Consider the following 25,428-nt stretch of genomic DNA (forward strand, 5'->3'; position numbering starts at 1 on the left):
AGGATCAACATTGATAAACTACGGAAAAATCCAATTATTTCTCCTCCCCACCAGAACAATGGAGCAAAGCAAAATTTTAAATAAGCCATTTAAACAAATATTCCATATCACTGACATTAAATATAATATCATTGGAATACCATTTATTTCGAAGTATATACCAACAATTAACATACTAAATAGTAAAATATTAATCAAAGATAAATATACAAAAACAAAAGAAACATCCTTAACATTTTTTCAAAGATTAAATAAACAACCACCAATCTTTTCAAAATTCTACCCGATATTTAACCAACAAAGAAAACACCTAAAACCACTATCAGGAAATATCTATAATTTTTCAATCAAACAAGTTCACCAATATGATAAAGAACAAAACAAACAAAAATTTTATATGTCAGAATTTGAATTCAAACCTATTCACAAATTTTTCAAAATCACAATCTCATCCATAAAATATTTGAAAAATTCGAATTCCGATATCATTTCCTTACATGTCTATAACAACACACCTTACCAAGTAACATTACCTTTAGGACTTTTAGGATATTGTGAAACCAACGCTACAATATCACCAATACACGAAAAAGCCTATCGCGTAAATAATATACTCCAATTACTAGATATTTGCCAATCTACAATTCTTAATGAAGAATTATCTATAAATAATATAATAAGTAACGAAAACAGAAATACGGATTATTTCACAAAAACTCCATATTTCAAACCTACATTCAACATAAGTAACTACACAGAGGACCAACAAAAATTTTTAACAATGTTTAATTTCCAACATTCACAAATAACACAAGACGAATTCGAAAAATTAGCCAAACAGCTAATTAAATATTCATCAGTCTATGCAACATCAAAATTCGATGTTGGAAAAATCAGTTCATCACTACATCTCCCGTTAAAACCAGACGCAGTTTTCAAAAAACAGAGAGCAAGTAAAGTACCAATTCACTTACATGATAAAGTGAACAGATTACTCGACATTTTAGAACAATACAACATTATATCACCAGTAAACAAAGAGGAACAACCAAAAGGCAACACATTTATCAACCCTGTTATCATTCTAGCCAAAGGAGAATCATTAAAAATTGTTCTCGATGCTAGATACCTCAACTCACTCATAGATGAATCAAAGTGTAATTGGCCCATTGAACCAATACAAGTTATTTTAACAAAAATAAACGGAAAATACTTTACCACCGCCGATATGAATAGTGCATATAATCAAATGCCATTAGATGAACAATCACGACGCTTAACACAATTTGTTATTGGAAATCAACAATACGAATTCAACCGCTTATTCTATGGAATATCCATAGGACCAGCACAATTTTCAGCTTTTATGAGCAAAATTTTTCGACCACTAATACTCAAGAAAAATGCAATCACCTATTTAGACGATGTTTTTATGCAATCACAAACAAAAGAGGAAATGTTCAATGTTTTAGAACAATATCACCAAATACTTCAGAACGAAAATCTGAAGGCCGCCCCCGATAAATCACACTTCTTTTTGACAAAAGTTAAATTCTTAGGGAATAATATAGAAAGAAAAACAATCACTCCATTGAAATCACGTATAGACGCTATTCAAAAACTCCAACCACCAACAAATAAAAAGAAAATCCAAGAATTCCTTGGAATGTTAAACTTTTTAAGCAAATATGTTTATAAAATGCAATTATATCTACGACCATTCTATAACATACTTAGACAACAAAATAATTTTGAATGGAATATAGAACATCAAGCACGATTTGAAGAAATTAAAAAACTTCTAACTGAACAAATTTCAAACACAATACCAGATTCAAATCAACCATTTTATGCAATGTGCGATGATTCGAACTTTGGCATCGGTGCAGCACTATTACAATCACATAATGGTACAAATAAAATGAACCTCATATCAGCAAATTCTCGATTATTCACTCAAGCAGAGCTACGACTCTCAACTCTAATGAGAGAATGTACAGCCATAATATATACACTGACAGAATATGAATTTCTGATACTTGGATCAAAACATCCAACAGTTCTATTCACAGACCATAAACCAATCATCTTTCTCTTTACACAAAAATCTAACCCAAACCACCGAGTTTACAGATTTCAACTAATTCTAATGAAATTTCCAAACTTACATATAGTTTGGACTGCAGGAAAAAATCTTGCATTACCAGACACCTTAAGTCGAAATACACCACCTGAATTACTTACACGAAAAACAACAGTTGAAATACCCAAAAACATAAAATTCTACCTTGCAGAAAACGAAACATCACCCCGATTGGAATGCAAATATGCAGTAAAAACTGATATTGAACAATCACAAATAAATAATTTACAACATTTCCCACTTTATTTAGATTGTCAAAATAATCATTATGAAGTTGATCTACTTGGAACATCAACTTTCAAACCAATCCCATATTCTCAATGGATAAAAAATAACACCCAACAAAAACGAACAAAACAACACCCGCCTAAGAAAGACCATTTTCCACTAATTGAAAAAGAAAATTTAACTGATAAAATAAATTTATCAGGACCACAAACAAATGATTCAAAATACACAATAAATCAAGTTTTTGACCTCCACGACCCACTTGATACAATACCCTTATCTAAATTCGAAATTGAAAACATTTTTCTCCCTCCAACAGAAACAATTACAATTTCAACACTGAAACAATATCAAAATCTTGACCCGATAATTAGACAACTAAAATCATGGCACAAATATAAAACTAAACCTGTCAAGGCAGATTCAACCATTCTAGGAAACAAAACACTCCTCCGATACTTTCGCAAATTTAACAACACAACAATTAACGAAAATACAGACCTTTTAGAGTATAACCTGAATGAATCTACAGTTCCCTGTCTCCCTTTAAGTATGATTCTTATAGCTTTTAATATTTCACATACGCAAAATATTAAAGGACATTCTGGATCAGAAAAAACATATTCAAATTTTATACAAAATTTTTACTTCCCAAATGCACCAATTTGGATAAAAGTACTATGCAATGACTGTATAGTATGTCAACTAAATAAATCTTACCCAAATCAAAAACAAATAGCACAAAAACAAGATTTTAAAGGACAAAGCTTGTACTTTAACCATCGTATCTCATTTGATACCAAAGGACCAATTTCACCCTCATCCGAAGGAAACTCCTACATTATGGTAATTGTTGACGCATTTACACATTATGTAGCACTTAACCCAGTACCACATTGTAACGCTTATTACGCTTACACAACACTCTATGAACACTGGATAGCAAAATTCGGACTACCAGAAATTTTAGTTACAGACAACGGTACAGAATTCATAAATAATGAAATTATCACACTATGTCATTTATATAACATTAAACACAAACCACGTACATCTCATGCACCTTGGACAAACGGCTTAGTCGAAGGTATGAACCGTTCATTACAAGAATATCTTAGATGTATCATCAACGGAAATGATACAAAATATACCGAATGGTCAGCAGATGTAAAATTATTTCCCTTAGCGTATAATTCACAAATTACGACAACTTTAGGAATATCACCATACGAAATGGTTTTTAACCAAAAGCCACGCAAACCAATAATGTTTACAGCAAATTCTCATAAAAACGCACAAGGTTATTGTCAACCAAATAAAGACTCAATTTGTTATAACCTACCTTTACATACACACGATGAAGATCATTTTCATCACCCACAAATTCTTAAACTAGCCTCCGGTACACACACCGAATGGATTCTAAATAGAGATAAAAAACACAATGAAATTTATCAAAAAATAACAAAAAAGTTATTACAAAGACAAAACATTAATGAACAAATCAATTCACGTTTTACACCAGCCTCCGAATTAAAAATTGGAACATTTGTTTTAATACCTAATTTTAATACTCAAAAAGGAATTTCTAAAAAATTACAACCCCTTCGAAAAGGACCATACCAAATAATTGCAAAACCCACTGATGTCACATATAAAATTACCGACTCAAACAAAAAAGAAATCGTTCAACATCGAAACAACCTATTACCTTATTACCCAAAAGAATACGCACTCCGCGAATTAACTCAATTATATTCTTTCACAGGATTAAAAATCATTCAAAATGAACCACATCTGAAAAACACAGAACAAAATGATAACCCCACCGAAAATCAAAACACAAAACCAACCGCCACCAAAAACAATACACAAAACCATAAAGAATCCTCAAAACAAAGAAAAAATAGAAAAATGACCGAACAAATAATACCCCAAGAACAAATCGACAAATCAGAAAATAGAAAAACAACAAGACTCCGAAATCAACCACGTAAAAACTATAAAATATTCATCCCCCAATCTAAAATTTTAAAGAAAGTGGAATTTCAAAAGTAATTTTAACATTATACTTCACAATCTTGAAACCTCCGAAACATTTTTGATTTACATTTTTCAAAATAACATGCTGACAAGTACGCAATAATTCTAGTTCAAAATAGACCAATAGGATTCATCCAATCCGTCACTTTCTCTAACTCAAACTAAGACCAATTAGACGAATCATATAGAACTCCAGGCACATCTATAACTATAACTTTACGACCTCCAGGTCAAAAATAAGCAAACCACTCCAACTTGACAACTAAAATAAATATCACCATAATACCGTACCCCTCCCTTATCTAATAACCCAAAGATCAACAATATTTCCCCAACTCAGACCACAAATACCCCCAAAACAAATTTGTTAACTTAGCCTAAAGTAACAAAATGAACATTTTAATTAGCCTAAAGTATAAAAATCTCACCATACCCCGGATCATTTGACAAACAAAAATAAAGAAAAAGACGACCTCCCAATCACCATGAAAATTGCCCCCAACAATTTTTTACAAAACTCAACCCACTTGTCAAAAAACTAATAAATAATCCGACCACACTTGAAAATTGCCCCAAACAACAAAAAATATTCGATCACGAAGCCATTTCTTAAATGCTCTTCTATCAAACAGTCACTAAAATTATCACAAACCTCAAACAATTTTTTACGATACTTGAAACTTTCATAATATTTCTTTTTGATATCCTTGAATCTTTTCTAATACTCTTAACCATTTTTTGTAATATTTTTTTAATTTTCTACACTATATTCGAACTATTTCTCCAACTTTCAAAAACCCTTGATTATATCCACAGGTACGATTTATAAAACTTGTCTAAATGATACGAACTATTTTCAGTAGAACTGATATTTTTCTACTATTTGTAATTTTCATAACATTTCTATCATCCCTCATTTTGACTATATGCAAATGTATAAAGAAAGCAATCATCACATTCGCTCTAGCAACAATCCCCCTAATTCTTTTCTTGGAAGAATATTATAATAAACATAAACCTTCCCACTAAAGTAACAATTCAAAAATCCATCAAAAATTGCTACCCAACAGTCACAAAGTCAGTCTTCACCGACATCATCCCAAGATAACCAAACACCACCTTCAATTACTCAAAATCCTCAAACATCTACACGAATTTCTTTTCAAGACAATCCATACACTTTTGAAGAACGACATGCTCGTTTATCAGAACCACTAGAACCAGTTCAACGACAAGCACCTCTAAGCGAACCAACATATAACCTATACCCAACACTACCACAAGAACTAAGTAGAATAAGAAATCCTAGTCAAAACCAAAATACAGTCGAAATAAATAGACAAATTATACATCCTCGACGAAACAGAAATTTTCAAACTCCTCGAGTTCATTTTGATATACCTCAATCCCCATCACAAAACACTCCAGAAAACCCCATTGGTATATTACCAGAAACCCCTACGCTTCTTTCACAACGTAGCACCTCAAGCCTACCATCAGATTACTTAGGTTCAACACCAACATCTGAACAAATACGTGAAAATCCCTTTAACCCCCCAAACCAGGCATCACGACTACCATATTGGACAACACATTCATTTACACAAGGTGAATTAAATTTAGTCAATAATCCAATAGATATTTCTACGGATACAACAACATCCTCATCACTACCAGAAACATTATCACTACCATCGACACCATCAATAAGCCAGATTTCACCACCACCTTTTAACTTAAATTTTCCAAATAATCTCGACGCCAGATATCGAGAACAATCATCAATAAATATTCCTTTAAGACTAGATTGGAATACATTTACAGCACCTCCACCATTATTTGGACAACATCAAGAAAGTAACCGCCTTCATAACTGGGCACTTAATAGATTACAATATCACCAAGATATTCACAACGATATCCGTGATCACAATATTCAAATACTCCAACAAAACAGTTTACAATTAAAGTTTGAAATCACAGTTAAGTTAAATAATATTACCCAACATCCCTACCCATTAAATCCACCTAACATAACAGCTAAATCACTACCACCACCGTTTATAACTACTGAAGTAATATACAAATACGACAGATATACCAAAAACACAATTGGTTACATTACATTTTATAATCCATACTCAGGATTATCATACACATGTATATTCTAAAATTATTAATTTTTCTCCAACTCCTTTTTCTAGTAATCTCAAATCAAAACATAAACCCTTCCCCTCGTACAGGACCACAAGATTTATTAGTAACACATTACGATTGTGAAGAAAATGAACAAAAAACACTACATAAATATGCAATAAATCAAGTATCACAATGTGAAACAGAACCACAAGCTATAGAAACCACAGATGTAATAGCAACACTCTATTCAAAAGCCCGAGCAACAACAGTTACAGGTTATAAATTCACAGCAACATTTTCCGAAAAGAAAGTACATTGTTCACAAGTCTCGAACGGAAACAAAAACCGACTTGACCATGAATCATTCTATCAGAGTAATATAGAACGTCTTTTACATCTCAATCCCGACGATTGTAAAAGTGAATTACTTAGACTAAACATCACACAAAATAAAAACTCCGCAAGAAAGTTAGTTAATTTTCAAGTTTTTTCAGACTCTGTACATCAATCACAACTTGAAAGACACCAAGGACATATAAAACTAGACGAAAAATACCCGTATAACGGCGCACACGGACGATTAACCTATGACCTACACGATAAACATTGGATACCACACATTGGTATAAATGACCCATCAAACTGCAAAGCAGACACAAAAAATAAAGGATACCAAGAAATAATGTTTTTCGATTGGAAAATACAACTCGAAAAAATACAACTAACACGAGATTTATCAGATAATACAATGATCTATCAAGGAATCCGATTACCTTGTAAAAATGATCAAGGTTATTGCGACCCTACAACGAGAACACAAGCAACCATTGTTTGGTTCCCCGAAGATACATGTACAACATTTCAAGTAGCAAAAATACACGCTCGTATGATAAAATTTCACGAAAAATATTTTATACAATCAATTCCATATGAACAAGTCCATCCATCACGAAAACTAAGTTCTAATTTTAGAAAAATAGACAATATAGAAAATAAATTGACACGTTTTCGAATATATCAAGAAACAGAACTTGCATGTAAATACAGGAATCCACTTCACAGAACACAATACTCTGAAATATTAGTTGAATACGAAAAAGGATTCGACATGACCACTGGAAAAATAAAAATTGACCCATATGCCACAGGTCATCCTCCAAACGAAGGAACATCCTATATACCAGTTAATTTTGAAAAAAGCAACGGACAACCTGGTGGACATCTAAAACCCCATGACACCAGAAGCACACGCTTACAAGAATTATCACTAATGAATACTACATATTTCGGTAATATCCGCTATGATATTCATTTAGATATGAAACTAGATTATACAATTAGCCGAATTTTTCAAGAAATGTCACTCTCCGAATTAGAAACACTACACCAACTATGCGAATTAGAACGAACACAAATATTACAATCACTTGCACTAGCAGTATTAAAAATACCCTATGCAGGATACTTATTATCTGGAAATAGATCAAATTTTTTAGACTATGAAGGAAACATCTTATGGTTTTATGATTGTACTAAAAAAGTATCACCACTATACGTTTTGAAGATAAACGATGTTATAAAAGAATCCCTATCTTTTATAAGAATAAAGTACATTTCGTGGATACACTTTCACGAAGAACCTATTTCTGGGATACCGCAGTCCCATGTGGATCAGAAAACAGCCACAATGTAGTACAACTAAACCCTGATGAAAATAAATATTATCTTCTCACTCCATATCCCACATTAATGCAATCACTCAAAAAATTTTCACCAGAAAGCATTCGCGCTATTGCTCGAAACCCAAATATAGACTTACAATCAATAGGAATCTATTCAAAATCAGATATTCAACATCACATTAGAACACAACAATTCCAAGAATTATTAACACAAATGGACACTATACAAAGACAATCAATAGACCAAAATTTACGCAAACTTGCAGAAACCGCAGGATTTGCCGATATCTACACGCAAGACTATAGCGGATATTTTAAAGACATTAAAGATTATATATATCTAAACGGTGAAAAATACCGTCCCCAAGATATATCACCTATCAATATTTTTAGCTTTGTTACACTCAAGAATGAAATTCTTGATTTTCTAAGATGGCCCTACTACATCTTAGAAAAATTGACTATTTTATACGCAATGTTTAACTTTATTGGATTTCTTTTCTCACTTTTAAAAGGAATCTACAACACATGTGCTATACACACACAAGTAAACAGACAAGCAAGCGTAGCACGCATACTCTTTGCAGGATTTTTTGGAATCTTTTCTACATCTATAAACAAAATTCTTTTAGACGCACAAATAAAAGAATATAATACAAAAATAGCAACACGACAAAATACATACGACGAAGAACATAACAATGTAGACATAACGCCAACGGCACCACAATTACCACCCCTACCAAATAACCATCCACTATCCCTAGTCCCACGAAATTTTCGAAATTTAGCCATCACACATAATCCAAATTTTCGACTCACCACATCACAAAGTCCCATCCAACATATAATGACACACCAGTCACAAGATCAAAATACTTATGAACAAATTATTGAACAACCCCATACCACCGCTTTTCAGTCTCAAAATAATCATTTTTTTTAGCCCACGATGAGCCGCCAACTTGGATCACTACACCGATCAAATTCCCACCCAACCAATCTTACCTCTCCAATCCCAATAATACCACTTTTTGCTTTTCCGCCACCCGATTTTCCATCTAGTAATGTAACATCAGGCATGAATTCCGACACTAATTCACACATCTCAGTTTTATATTCCATCTCACAACTCAATAACCCGAATATTGAAACCCCCGATGAATTTGCCGACTCAGAACCATCCCCATCAAATCATTTTCATGATTCTTCTAAATTTTCTCAACCCCCTTTTCAACCCATATTATCCAATAACCCTGACCCAATCACTTCCACACCCTCTTATGCTTCCCAAGTTACCCCAACCTACTCCTCATACCATTCTGACCAATCATCTCATTCTCCAGACACCCCCCGAATCTCCCCAGAGCTAGACAATTTTATTACCCTTCAACAACAACCCTACCACCTCCATACCCCAACAATAAACCAAATCTCCTCCACAATAAATTCATCCAACCCCCCTACCCCTACACCCTCTTCAAATTATACTGAATCATTAGCACCATCATCCACATCAACTGAATCTTCACTTAACACTAATAGAGCTTACCGCACTTTTAAAAGAAAGTTCCCCAACCATCCTTTCCCAGCAAAACCAGGAACAGCCCGTGAATACATCAACCACCCCAAGCATACTAACACAAAAGAATTTTTAGCCATCACCTTACCCTCATTCCCACAATACACCTTAAACACCCCCCACGACACTAACGAAACACGCAACTTTGTAGATGAATACGTTTTAATGCCCACTCTCTCTTGGACCTCATATTATCATTTTACTAACCCTCTTTGCTTACCTTTATCTAACACTCACATCGATATAGAGCGAAATACGGACATGCTATATCGACTCACTACACCACTAACCGCTAGACAATTTACTTACGTTGGATATAAAAAATCACTAAAAACACACACTGCACCTAGAGCTAACGAATATACACTCGAATACTATGATCACAACATCATCAGAGCTAACCAAGATCAATTCTTAGACGACGATCGCTTCGCTAATCCACAAATTACCGAAAAATTTTTCATCAAGACACCATATATATTTACACTAAACATCTTCGACCGAAAGTTTGATCACATTATTTCAGAAGCACTAACAGACACACAAGCATACGAAAGTTTTAAAGAACGCTTCCAAATATTTTCACTAACCTTTCATTTCCTTGCACCACACGAAAGAGATTTACACTGCTCACACGATATTATGTTGCGCACTAAACAAACCCACACATATAGTTATTATCGCTTCATCCAAAATCACTTTGACCTACACACACCCTCTAGACAACCACACCATCGTTTTCAATTCATTAATTCCAAATACACTTCACCATTTTTCCTAAATTTCACATATTGCATTAAAGATATTAACCTTCATGGTATTCTTCGTAATTATGACCCCATAACCCAAATGTACATCTTCTGTCCCATCACCAAGACCTTCAACGCCGAAGAATCCCGACCCTTCCTTATCCCGCACGAGTTTGTACAACCCATAGAAATCCCAATTTTAGAATTCATCCACAATACTAAATTCAATCACAAATTATATAATCTAATCCAAAACACACCTTATGAGTTTGCAGTTGGCACTGAAGAACTAACCACTATTAAGGCACTTCAATTGCTTTGGCCACTGCTTCAGACTAAAAATATCATCCGCATCTTAGCTAAACTACTAACAACTTCAGAACTAATTCACGACATCTTCCCCCACGGTTTTTTCCCCGACGAATAAACAGGTAAGTATGAATTAAATGAATATTACTAACTAATTAAAATATTAAAAAACTCACCATACTTTATCCATGTTTTCTTTAGATTTTTAGCCTTCATCCGACAATCGCCTACAAAAACCACAAAAGACAAATAAAAATCGCAAATTTCATCAAACAGATTTCAAAAATTCTATTAATCTCTTACACTTATAAATTTATAAATTTAATACCAATGCAGTAAATTCATTTCTAAAATTTTCCCCACAAGCAGTAAATCTAATTATGATGAAAATTTGTAACTTAAAATTCCCCCATAACTAGCAGTAAATTTCCAAATTCTATGCAGTAAATTAATAAAATGCAAATGCAGTACTAACCTTTTGATATTCTCATTTATTCGCACAGAAATTCTATCCACACTCGCACAGCTCGCCCACGAAGAATTGTTTAAAATAATGAATTTCAGTTTCAAGTTTTCACACTCAACAACTCTAACATATAATAACATGTTTCAAACCTTCCTTTAACCCGGTTGGAAAGGAATCATATACTAAACAAAACTAACCAACGCAGCTTACTAAATACCACAAATCATAGAATAACAGCATGACTAAGAAAAGGAAACCAACGGTACCCAAACCGGATTAACCCAGTTTAAAACTGGATAATTTATTCTTTTGAAGACTATTATAAAGTCTAAGAAAGAAATAATAAAACACAAAAAAGTCGAAAGACAAACCCATACCACGAACAATTTGCTTTTTGGAAAAAGGACATAACCAACAAGACATAAGAAAAACCACAACAAACCCAACATAAAACGTTGTCACATAACAGGACCCCTCACAAAAACCGCATGAAATCATACTCCCACTCCTGGCCTAACCCACCAGGAAGGACGTCCTGAGCATGCTCTATAGCCGGCCTAACCCACCGCGCTACATCCACGCTTTGTGACCACACCTCTATTTTTAATAAGAGCTACTCAAGTGTGAGTAACTCTTCAAAATAACCGAACTAAAACAAAAAGCTTTTGTGAAAACAACTAACTAAAATCATAATTAAAAAATATTAAACTAATAAATGTTTTATAAAATGTAAATTACATTATGCAATACATAGATCAGAATACAACACCAAGGACGAACATCTAAAGACAAAACGACCCCACTACACTCGAGAGAGAATGGCCAACCACAATCGATATGCCACTCACAATCACAACTCAAAGGATTTAGAGTACGACTTGACTTCGCAGAAAAGGACTTCATTGAACTAGACCAATGACCACCTCGATGTTCAAGTATACGTACAGATCCGAGTAACCAGGCATCCCCTCCACGCACAATCTCCACGCCATTCCCAAATTAGATCAGACACAAAAGAAGTTCTCCACGCAGAACAGAAAAACCTGACATAGCAAACCATTCTGAAATCAGATTTGAGTTTGTTGCAAAGACTTAGTCGTTGTCACTAGAAGACACAACGTCTTATGTCTCTAACTCCAGCTTCCTGGAACTCCTTTAACAAAGAGGAAACAGAAGAAATAAGATGTTCGCCAAACACCAACGTCCATCATCCATCCTTCGAATTGCAGAAGAACTATTCTAAAAAACTCTGTAAAACCCGGATGGGTGGAACCTGATCTAGACTACATTTTATGATTGGATAATTTAGATATTTTACCAATGTAAAGTATTTAATATTAACCAATCATGATCCATCTAACTAACAACCCACTTATTTGTAAGTGCTGAAGTTACTTGTAATTTCAGCACCAGAGAGATTTGAATTTAACTTAGAAATTAGTTGGACTCTCCCGAGCACTTCAGCAGCCGCAATAAACCAGTATACCCTAGATCTATTGAGCCTAGCAGAGACTAGTTAAACAACCTGAGACTAGATAGTATAAGAGTAAGATTAGGATCGGTATTAGACTAAGAAGTTGCACGAATCTATCCGGCCGAAAATAAGATAGCGTGACGAGCAGACGGTGTACCCTATCCGAAATTACTCTATGAGTTATACCCATCGGTCCTAACTCATAATTGCGAGACGGTCAAACCTTTTCGGACTTTAAAAGCACTGGTTTTGGTTCTAGCCAGGAGTCCATTTTGTTATACAATTTGAATTAATTTCTCGAAAACATTTAATGGACAGACTTCTGTTTGACTGCTTATTTTTTGCCGCAAGTGCGTCGTTTGAAGGGAAAAATAGATTTCCATGACTTTGCGTTTTAAGAGTAAGGAGTAAAAAAAATTTTGTCACAAATTTTAGTTTCGACTTAACCAGTCTCTGCCCAAGTGTTGTTGTTGGCTAGGATTCCTCTCTTGAATGCTCATTTAACACTAGCAAATGGGGATCAAGTTAAGATCCTCCACCCCAGCGCTTAATATAAATTAAATTTGCTAAGCGTGCAATAAATTAACACTACTTAACAACACTTTGCTTCAAAAGTTTTCCTCAAATAAAATGAATCATTTGAGGCTCATTACTGAAAAAAAATTAGACAACTATTTCGGCTTTTTTTTCAAGTTGTTTTTTTTTTCCAACTTACTGCTATCCATCTGGTTCTTTCTCCACTGTGTTCATGTTTTATTGCAAGTAAGTTTTCATTAATTTGTATTTTATTCTGAAGAAACGCTTCTTTTTTTCCTTGAAGTTTATAAAAAAACAAATACTCAAACTTTCGAGTGAGAAAAACCTTTGTAGTCTTGAGAAACTTATTTTAACAAAAAATCAGCTTCAGTGGCGTGACATAAAAATAGCACATTTTCGACTTCAACGAGCAAATGAACAAATTTTTGCCTCATGTTTTTGTCGCCATCTTTTCAATTATTCAAGATAAATTATTGATATTTCTTATTACATGTTGATAGGAAGTATTCGGAATGGGCTAGCCGATTAAAATTGGTAAACCTTGTGCTTAAGATTTCAAATATCTAGTTTATCAAAAATAAATTTAAAGGTGTTCTTGCTGGAAACTCGCAAACAACACAACGAATCTAAATTTATGTTGTCAGAATGTTGTCATTTTTTGAGAGCTAATCTAATGAAAAATCAAATTGACGCCATTAATTTTTGTGATGCAAGATTCCGATGTCGGAAGCTATCCCAATTTTAAACTAGAGAATAATTCCTGCTGGAGTGTTCTTATTATACGCTATATCTTTCTATCGAAGTTGGTTCTTTAAAGAATTATTCTGCGCAAACGTAAAAATGATGTCATTTTTTTGTCGAAACTGGTTCTTTAAAGAATTATTCTGCGCAAACGTAACAATGATGTCATTATTTCGCATAACCCACGTGTCGTAAGTGTCGCATAAGCTTTTATCTGAAACCAAAAAAAAATTTATTTCCTGAAATTTCGTTTCAAGCACAGTCGAAGCACTGTCGATAGTCGGATATTTGTTTTAGGCGGCCAAACACAATATATATTTGAAACATATAGGGAACTTTCAATCAAACACAGCATCAGAGACAGGTCTTCAACAATCGAGCAGAGCGCAGAAAACACTGTCCGCATAACAAATAAAAGCATGGTGAGTCTTTTTAAAATTTCCAGAAACTTTTTACGGCTTACGCTTGATCACTATTTCTGCCTTGATCTCTATTTCTGCCAGGTGTCGAAAAGTTGGGTTACAAAGATCTAAAAACGGAATTAAAAATTTTTGCTATTTGGACAAACTGGAGAGAGGAGTCACTCTTCACTTCGACGATGAGTTTTTTTTCTGCATTACAGAAAAAATTTGAAAATTTTCAAGGAAAGATTTTTTTTTCTATTTTTTTTCTATTTCAATTTTTTTTATTGTACTCTTGAAACTAACTTTGCAAAAGTAACTATGATGGGAACTTCCTCTGAATTTTGCACAACACCAAGATACTGCCGTTTAAGTTGTCTCTGTTTAGTCGACATTCACAGATGATGAGCGAGTGTTCGATGCCACTGAGTTCAAGAGGTTCCTCGCTCAGTCTGAGTTCGACACAGAGACAGGCGGCAAAGTGACCCTGGCGGCTAAACAGGTAGATAAAATGTGGGCAGGCTGCAAAAGCGACAGAAAAAGCATATCAAGGGCGAACTTCGTCAATAAGGGTGAGTGTTAGTAATAATAGATTGAAATGTGAATCATATCATTTCTGATCAGCTATTAATAAGTACTCTCCAGTTAAGAAATCATCATTCTTGTTACAATTGTGAGTGCTAAGCCTAAAGAACGTGACAATTTGAAAAAGAGAATAGAACATTTGTAAAATTCTTAGATCATCTAAGCAGGAATAAAAGTATCTCAAAAGTGCTATCTTAAAGAAATTCTTCTAAAACATAAAAATTTTGAATCTTACTCAACTTTTCCGTATCGAGTATGAAAGAATAACAAGGATCTAATGTTTTTCGGAAGATAAAAAAGAAAAATTAAGAGAATATTTGAAAAGCGACTACCATTAACTCCGGTTGAACTATATTTGAGCCTTTTTGACAACAGCTAAAATACTAACATCTAGTTGATGGTTTGTGATTAAATGTTATGCCAGTTCTGTTACGGTGCTCAGTTTGAATAATAAAATGAAGGCTATTCAAAGTCAATAGAATTGATATTAAACAGCCGCTACGGCATAGAAAAACTGGAGTTGGTATGATTTTCTGTGCGTGGAATGGAAATTATTTATTATAGCTTGATGTTTTTTGTGTTAATCTTTGGCGGATTTCATTTATTTTGCAAGCTTCGTTCATGACAAAAGATGCTGTTTCAGTGGTTCCAGAGGTTGCCTCGCTTGTGTATGGGGACAATAAGCCAGGTAACCAGCTGAGGGTGTGGCAATGTCTCTCCAAACAACTCCTCGCCTCACACTCACAGGTATTTCTTCTATATTTGGTGTACTTCGAAGAACATACTTGTTCTTTTTATCAAGGTTATTGCAGCGACAAACAGTTGGTTAATAAGGAGTGAAATAATGAGATTTGAGTGATAGTTCCAGTAGCAATTCAGATCAAGTATATATGGTAAATCACCTGCACAAAGTTGCTCGAACCAAGACTAAAAGTCATGTTTCACCAGCTAATTTTAACAAAAATCGGGGAGTGATCTTTCACTTTGAACCGAACAAGAAAGGCCAATTCCAGTAAAAATGATGTTCACCTTTCAAATTAGGTGGTTTCTAGCAGAATGTCTCGGAAAAATGCAGTTTTGCATCTTCCCAAGTTTTTCGTCAAAGCGTCTGCAGGCATGTTTGCTGTTGGTAAAAAAGTTAATGTCACGTTTTTCTGTTCAACTAACTCTCGAGGGAAGTGTAGTTTTATGGCAAAATGCTTCATCTTTCCGTGGTTCATTGAACGTTTACTAAGGGCAATACAAGCTTGGTTATGAACGAGAACTTCCGAAGGCCTATTACAGATTATGCCTAAGTCGCTAAGTATGCCCTGTAAATGAATTCCTTCCGTTACTGTTTCGACCACAGCATTCTGTTCTGCTTTGGCTGTTGAAGTTGATACACAACGCTGAAGTCTGCTGGACCAACTTATTACACCTGAGTTGTCACTGAGTTTAAAACAATATCCCGAGGTACTTATCCTATTGTCTATATTTCCAGACCAGTCTGCATTCGAATAGCTAATAAGATTCAACGCCTTATTCCTCCCATATACTAAAGGTAATTTTTTTGGTCCTAGCAGATATCTCAGACACTTTATTCCGGCTTTCCAATGCTTTTCACCTGGGTTTTCCACAAAAGAACTTGGAAGGTTTGCTGCAAAGTAAATGTCAGGTCTACTTGATAAAGCTAAGTAATTTAGACAACCAACAAGTCCTGTATAGTCACATTTTCCATATTTTCTTGTTCTATGCTACTTTCTGAAGGACAATCTTCTTTTGTCAGTTTTTTCGTTTTCACAAAAACGAAAAAGCTTTTCGTTGTTATTGATTTTGCTTCGGTCATCCTTAATCTCGATTACAACTTATCAACATATTTCTGCTGACTTATCTTGATTTCGTTTCCTGCCTGAGTAATCAATTTGCATTCATAAGAACTATTTATGATCACTTATCTCACTTATTAACTTTCTGCAAACCAGCTACAGAAAGTTTTGTCCGCTCCACAAAAAACAATATCATCGACCCTCGAGCAAATTCAACATTCTATCTCTCCTTCAATCCTCCTAACAAACAAGCACTCATCAAAAACTGAATTTTCAAAGCCTAACTCCTCAAAATAGCCTTTTAGAGTCCTACGACAGTTTCTATCGGACTGCTTTAGTCCATAAAAATGACTTTCTTCAGAAGACAAACTAAAGGTTTTCTTTCTTCATCAAACTTCTCGAACCCTTCAGGTTGCTTCTTTAGAATATCTTCATCTAGTTTGGCATGCAAGTATGCAGTTTCAATGTCTAACTGTCTCAACTCATACCTATTTTGAACTGCTAAGCTCAGGGTTATTCTTATGGTCGACGTTTTGGCTGTAGGCGAATAAGTTTCGTGAAAATCCCTTCTCTAAACTTGGGTAAAACCTTTAGCATCAAACCTAGCCTTGCACCCAGAAACTTCACCAGTAGGTCCGTACTCCAAAGCAAAATATCATCTGCTGCCCATAGGCTTCTCTCCTCTATTTCTATTCCCAATTTTTGTTTTTCCCTAATGAATCAAACTTTTTTCATTGCTTCTTGACAGTCAGGGTCTGCTAAAGCTTCCTTAGCATTTTTTGGTATAGTTTCGAGCACTTCTCCAAAAAATACTACATCACCTACTTTTTCTCCTTTGTCACTTTCTATCTTTTTCTCAAAATAGAACTTAGATTCGTCAAAACTAACGTTTCAAGACTTTTGCACTTTGAGTTTTCCTTCATTCTCAATTCCTATCAGATAAGCTTTGTTATTTTCCAGTGTCCCCAAGAAAATTCCCCTTCTAGAATTTTGGTCTAGTTTTTTGCGAAACTGTTTTTCCACAAATCTATACGCTACATATTCAAAAGTTTTCACAAAATTAAGGTTGGCTTTTTCTCCATACATAGACTTGTAGGGTGTTTTGCCTATAGCAGAAAGAAAACACATGTTTTTGAGACTAGTAGCCACTTTAAGAGCATAAGGGCAAACTGTTTTTGATAAATTGGCATCAAAAATCATGCAGCGAGCCATTGGAGTAATTGTTCCCCACAACCTTTCTATCTTTCCGTTCTTTTGAGGGGTATAAGGAGCCGATGTTTCCAATCTTATTTTTTGTTTCTTACAAACTCGCTTAAAATCCTGACCAATGTTTTCTCCTGCGCCATCTGAAACTAAAATCTGAGGGACTCCTATGTCTGCTATGAACCTTTCAATTTTTTCTGTTGCCTCATCTCTCGTTTTCATGAAATATATATTTAAATATCTAAAAAACCTGTCCACAAAACTTATAGCATATCTATGTCCATACTCTGCTATCGAGTTAATAGGACCTAAAATGTCTGTGTGAACAATATCTAGTGTCCTGGTTGCCCCGGTGTAACAATTTTTCGGGACTGGCTTTTTTTCTGCTTTATTCAACTCACAGTTTTCACAATTCTCAATTTCAAAATCACTGATATTTGTGCCTTCAACATGTTGCTCTAAAGACTGAAGTCTTTGTAGTTATTATGACCCATCCTGCAAGGCCGCTGTTCCAATGTGCTAACTACATAACACTCGTCTTTTCCTACGCAAGTGTCCCATAAAAAACCATTTTCCTCTCCTAATGGGTAAACTGAACCATTTCCCTGGCGAACAAACGAACTCGCACCAAAAACAACTTCTGCTCCTGCTTTCTTCATTTTTCAAGAACGTACGAAGTATTCTTCAGCTCAATAATCTTAATCTTGCCTTTCTCATCTTTCACTCTGAATCTAACTTCACATTTCCCTAAAACTTCTGACTCAGAAAAACTTGAATTGCTAACCGATCCTTTGAAGTTCACGTCTAAACTAACAAACATCTCTCGATCCTTAATCTTATTACTGGTGGCTCCAGAGTCTACGACTGAGTCCTCGCCCGGAGACATTCCACTCAGAAAACTAAAATGAGCCTCTGTTTCAGCTGCTAGGTTCTGCTGTTCTCGTTTAGTTTTACTAATGAATTTTTTCTTTGCTTGGCAATATTTTGCAAAATGTCTAAACTCCTTGCACTCAACGAACTCAATTTTTCGAACTTTTTATTCACTATCTCGTCTGCTGACTAACTTTTCTTTGCACTGTTTCGACACATGTCCTCTTTTATGACATTTGAAACAAACCAAAATCTATTCTCGTTATTAAAAGCATGCTCCTTTTCAATGACTTATCTCTCGCTATCAAAACTCACTAAATCTCTTTTCAACTCATCTAAATGTTTCTCATCTCTACTAAACTTGGCTATAGTAGAAAAAGTTTCAAATTGTTTTGGAATCCCTTTCAAAATAATTGAAGTTAGCATTTTTTCACTCACTCCTTTGTTCACTTGTTCTAAAATATACTGAATCTCCTCTGCTCTAGTCAAACAATCTATCACTGTTTCATTGCTATTAATTTCCAAATTTGCAAGTTCGAAGTTTAGTTCTCGAAGCCCGAGTCTTTTAAAACTCTTAAAACTTTTCCTTAAAACATCCCAAGCATTCCTACCATTGCCCTTGTAAGGTTTTAAAAACGAGACCAATTTCTTATCTAGGTCCTGCACAAGTTCGTATCAGATTTGGAACTGTTTTTCCTCAAAAATCTTTTTTTCCTCTATCCACTGCAGCTTGTTTTTGATCACTGCTTGCATTCGGTCTTAAACTTTGCATAAAGTTTCTATAATCAACTGTCTCATCTGAAATCTTGTTTAATTTCAAGGTGAAAATTTTTTGTGCCTCGAAATGCTCTTCAAAGTAGAAAATACTCTTTTTCTCCCAAAACAAACTATCCTATCGGTTTTCAAAATGTCTTTCCTAATGTAAGTTCTTATATTCCTTTTAAGTCTTACACAAAAGTTAAGCTCCAATCAAAATTCAAAAAGCTTAGTATTGCCCCTGGTAAAATTCAATGACCTCGATTTCTCTTACATCAAAATCATGTATTATAAAGACCAATATTGCCCGCTTGTATGACTATGCAAGTATTTTTGACTACCTAAATCTGATTCGGAGCCTAACGGTCTGTGAACCGAATAACACATTCGCAAATTAGCAAAGCTAAGGTCCTTCCTCAGATTTCATACAAGGTAATATATATATTAGCAATATATAAGTTCGTCTTTTTGTGCTGGGGTATCAGTTTCTTTTTTTATGGCATTGTTTTCTTTGGATTGGTTTTCTGTCAGATTTGAGCAACTGCGTACGAACAAATTTATCCCTCCGCAAAAATTGAGTATAAATCAGCAAATTTTACAAATAAAACATGTTGTTTAGCAGTTTGTTTCAGTTTTCTTTCACTATCAATCTTCGTGTAATGCTTCTCCCACTGCTGTGCGCTTTCAGTGCCACTTCGTGTAGCTTTTGACTGTCTCATCTTTTTGTTGTAGTTCCCTGCTTCTATCGTCAGAGTTGTCCATCTCTAGAAGTTGTGTTGCCCTGCCCTGCTTCTGTCGTCAGATTTGTCTGTCTCTACTAGTTGAGTTGTTTGCTTCTATCTTTGCACTTCTCTATCTGATCAATCGTCTGTCTCCAAGTAGTGTTGGCCTGCTTCTATTCTCGCAGTTCTCCATCTGATCATCTGTATATTTCAAGTTGTGTTTTTTCACTGTCACAACTCCACTGCAAATCTCAGTTCTTTTCTTATTCGTTTGAACAAACGGTCAATCTTGACTCCTGACTTCTCACTCGTGATTGTGCATCTGGGCCCATAACCTATCAAGGTTATTGCAGCGACAAACGGTTGATTAATAAAGAGTGAATTATGAGATTTGAGTGATAGTTCCAGTAGCAATTCAGATCAAATATATATGGTGGATCACCCGAACGAAGTTGCTCGAACCAATGACCAAAGACCATGTTTCACCAACCTTTTTACCAAGAGCAAACATGCCTGCAGTCGCACTGACGAAAAACTTGGGAAGATGCAAAACTGCATTTTTCCGAGACTTTCTGCTAGGAACCACCTAATTTGAAAGGCGGGGTATTGGTGATTTTTCGTAACTGAAATGAAATTGATCATCTTTATTCGGTTCAAACTGAAAGATCACTTCACGATTTTTGTTTAATTTAGCTGGTGAAACATGACCTTTAGTCATTAGTTCGAGCAGCTTATTGCGGGTGTTTACCATATATATTTGATCTGAATTGCTACTGGAACTATCACTCAAATCTCATTAATTCACTCCTTATTAATCAACCGTTTGTCGCTGCAAAAACCTTGATACTTTTTACCAATCAAGATGATTGCATTGTCACTATGAGCTCAAAGCTACAAAAAAAATAATAAAAGATCAGACTCAAAATATTCCTCTGCCGTACGCGAGATATAGGTACACCAGTTTTATGATGCTTTTATGACGTCACAATTGAAATGTCTCTGAAATCGGATGTTGAGTTTTGGAGCAAATTTGTCAATGTTGGAACTGCTCTCAATTTCAATGGTCGTAAACCAAAATTCTGTTTGTTTCAGTCGCCCCTATCAGTGATTACTCAACAGTCTGCACCAGCGCTACCGTCTAACACAGCAGTATTTACAAACGCGTTCGACGAATGAATCAACCAATTTTAACTAATTTCAATATAATTTCAAATGTAACTATTCCCCTATGCAATCTTTTTCCATAAATTGTACAAGCTAGTCTTAAGTTAAATTGAAGTCTGAGATTGGTTTGAGTGGTTACCTTTTAGTAGTAGTAGTTTGCATACCTGTAAATCAGTGGGGGAGGGGCGAGCAGGGCGCGGAAAAGAGCTGGAGCAAAAATTTTCTAGGTTGTTCTTGAACCAGTTTGAGTTAATGACCAATTTAAAATATTCTAGAACAACCAAGAACATTTTGTTCCTGCTGTTTTCCCGCACAGGGGTTACAGCTATGCAAACTACTGCTACTACTGCTCATAGAGCTATACTTCTGTCTGTTCCAATACACTGTCTTTACGCCAAGCTATCCTACTTCATCTGGATAGGTTCGTGCAAATCATCAATACAAAATGGATTTTTTTCTCACTTTCTTTAGTAATCAGAAAGCACTAGTTTGCAAAAGTAATGATTGAGATAAGCTGTTTCAGTTCAAAATGCAATTGTTAGATAATAAAGCCAGTTTATCCCTGGGGGGGGGGGGGGGGGGGTGAGCGTGGACTCGGTGAACATTTTTTTAAAATTGATTTTGAATAATGATTAAATTTAGCTCTCTTTTCAAATACCCTTGTTCTTGCTCAACCCTTCCCCACAACCCACCTACCTAAAATGAACACTGTTTCAAGACTTTTACTGGGTTTTAGCACGGAATTGATTCTTTCGCAATCTATCTTTCACATGTATAATTACTATAAACAATCTTAGAACAACCCCAAAGCAATGACCTACCCAACTAACATGTGGCTTAATTGTCTGTGGTTCAACTTTAAGGACTTTTAAAACCTTTTATAATTAACAACTCAGACTAAAACTGCAACTCAGACAAAGTCTGCAAACTAGTATGTTATTAGTTTTAAAACCTAATATGTTATTAGTTTTAGATTTCGAATTCCCCTCTCAGAAAAAGCCGTCAACGTATTTATAATCAAATTTAGAGGGATACCTAAGTCCTGCGAAATTTGCGTATTTTTTTACCATAAATTGTATACCCCGTGATAACAAAAAACGACATTCAAGACATTTTTTGTTGTTAACGGATTTAACTATGTTGAAAAACCAAAATATCCCTGAAATTATTTGAATGAAAACTGTCTGAGACTGAGAAAGGGTTTATTCATCCAATTTCTTCTGGGCGACGATGTATGTGCTTTTTTTCAATATAATATATTTAAGTTTTGAATCAAAGTAGCTTTATGATGATATTTTTTTCAGTGTTTCTACAAGTACTTCTGCAAATGTGATGAAGACTGGGGAAACTTCTTACGTTTGCTGGAAACCCCGTTCAATATTGCGCTAGGCTTGTTAACAGATAGTCATTTCAGGCCGATCTTCCTTCAATTGTTTGCTAACCAAAAAGATATCAAGAAGTTTTGCTAACTCCTATTAAAATTTATTCTTTTTCTAGTTTTATTAATTAAATTAATAACGGTCAAAATTGTTTCAAAATCTCAACATCATTTTTTAAAAAGTGTTTTTTTTTTCAAATTTTGCCAAATTATTACGGACTTTTATTTGGATCTTGAGAGAGACCGAATTTTGAAAAAATACTGCAAGATATGGAGTTCAAAAATATTATTAGTTCGTTTATGCAGTTTTTGAGTTAACACAACTATTTGTTTGTTTACTTCGGATGAAAAAAAGATGAACGAGCTTGATGAGATTGAGGGTTAGAATTTGGCGCGCGGCCTTTTTCTGCTACCCACTTGAACCATCTTATCCGTCGGACATTGGTAAAATTCATGTTTATTTTTGTTCATTCAAACACTCTGGAATATGGTTTTGTTGGTGATACTAGATCTCAATTACTACTACTTTCGCAAATTTTATCAGTTGAAATTGCTGAGACTGTCGAAACAAGGTAATGAGCTCAATACTGACTGCTGATTGTTAATTTTTCATTGAACCCCAGTATAAAAAAGCAAAAAATAAGCAAAAAAGTTCCACAGTATTCAAAACAAATTTCATGATATACAAGGGGAAATCATACCGTTTTTAAGTGTTGGAACCTTACATTTTCGCAAAGTCTCAGACTGAATTTGTGAAATAAAATTTTGTTTTTGTAAGAATCTATTTAATTTAAAACTCAATTGATAAAATTTTAAAACAAAAATGAGTTTATCAAACGTGCTTGTTCTACATAAATTTTAACATACAAAGAGTTAGTCTGCTGGGTCGCATTGTTGCTTATAGGTTCTATAAAAGCAGCTATCAGATATAATTGAAAATTTGGAGATATCCAAACTTGGTTTCGATTAAAATCACCTGGGAATTACATGTTGTTTTCACTCGCAACCATTACCCTTCTGGTGCATGTTTTGGATGCGTTGACTAAATGAGATATGTTGCCTTCTGGTAGCATTGGCCGTGAAGCTCGAAAACGAGCCAAAAAAACTTGAAGTTAAATTAGGGAATTTTTTCTGAGTTTTTTTTAAGAATATTAATCCATGATTCAAAATTTTGCCATTTTGATCAAATGAGACTGTGGACAGTCGCTCTCCTGTAACCAATACTTCAAAATTTCTGTTGCTCTCCGAGGGATACCTAAGTCCTGCTAGAGGGATACGTAAGTCCTGCCAAACTTAGAGGGATACCTAAGTCCCGCCAAATTTGCGTTTTTTTTACAATGAATTGTATCAATTTGTATACCCCGTGATAACAAAAAACGACATTCAAGACATTTTTTTGTTGTTAACGGATTTATATATGTTGAAAAACCAAATTATTTGATGGAAACTGTCTGAGACTGAGAAAGAATTTATTCATCCAATTTCTTCTGGGCGACGATGTATGTGCTTTTTTTCAATATAATATATTTAAGTTTTGAATCAAAGTAGCTTTATGATGAGATTTTTTTCAGTGTTTCTACATGTACTTCTGCAAATGTGATGAAGACTGGGGAAACTTCTTACGTTTTTGAACAGAAACTACAGAGTTTTTCACGTCTTTGCTGGAAACCCCGTTCAATATTGCGCTAGGCTTGTTAACAGATAGTCATTTCAGGCCGATCTTCTTTCAATTGTTTGCTAACCAAAAAGATATCAAGAAGTTTTGCTAACTCCTATTAAAATTTATTCTTTTTCTAGTTTTATTAATTAAATTAATAACGGTCAAAATTGTTTCAAAATCTCAACATCATTTTTTAAAAAGTGTTTTTTTTTTTCAAATTTTGCCAAATTATTACGGACTTTTATTTGGATCTTGCGAGAGACCGAACTTTGAAAAAATACTGCAAGATATGGAGTTCAAAAATTTTATTAGTTCATTTATGCAGTTTTTGAGTTAACACAACTATTTGTTTGTTAACTTCGGATGAAAAAAAGATGAACGAGCTTGATGAGATTGAGGGTTAGAATTTGGCGCGCGGCCTTTTTCTGCTACCCACTTGAACCATCTTATCCGTCGGACATTGGTAAAATTCATGTTTTTTTTGTGCACTCAAACACTTAGGAGTATGGTTTTGTTGGTGATACTAGATCACAATTACTACTGCCTTTTGCAATTTTGATCAATTGAGACTGTTGAGATCTTCTTCACAAAAACTAGTTTTAGAATTTGGGGCGCGGCGTTTTTCTGCGATACACTTGAACCATCTTATCCGTCGGACATTGGTAAAATTCATGTTTATTTTTGTTCATTCAAACACTCTGGAATATGGTTTTGTTGGTGATACTAGATCTCAATTACTACTACTTTCGCAAATTTTATCAGTTGAAATTGCTGAGACTGTCGAAACAAGG

General features: G+C 34.6%; 1 protein-coding gene across 4 annotated transcripts in view; it reads left to right on the top strand.

The window, feature by feature from the left end:
- The window catches only part of LOC134854498 (uncharacterized), a 32,785-nt gene extending 10,725 nt beyond the window's left edge, over nucleotides 1-22,060 (top strand). For all 4 annotated transcript variants that reach the window (XM_063870772.1, XM_063870773.1, XM_063870774.1 and 1 more), the window contains exons 2-5: nucleotides 14,391-14,515; nucleotides 14,883-15,066; nucleotides 15,723-15,826; nucleotides 21,528-22,060. In XM_063870772.1, coding sequence (XP_063726842.1) covers nucleotides 14,513-14,515; nucleotides 14,883-15,066; nucleotides 15,723-15,826; nucleotides 21,528-21,611 — 375 coding nt within the window. In that variant the 5' untranslated portion in view covers nucleotides 14,391-14,512 and the 3' untranslated portion in view covers nucleotides 21,612-22,060. The remainder of the gene's footprint in view (nucleotides 1-14,390; nucleotides 14,516-14,882; nucleotides 15,067-15,722; nucleotides 15,827-21,527) is intronic.
- The last annotated feature ends 3,368 nt before the right edge of the window (nucleotides 22,061-25,428 follow it).

This window comes from Symsagittifera roscoffensis, chromosome 9 (assembly GCF_963678635.1).
Source record: "Symsagittifera roscoffensis chromosome 9, txSymRosc1.1, whole genome shotgun sequence".
NCBI classification, from domain to species: Eukaryota; Metazoa; Xenacoelomorpha; order Acoela; family Convolutidae; genus Symsagittifera; species Symsagittifera roscoffensis.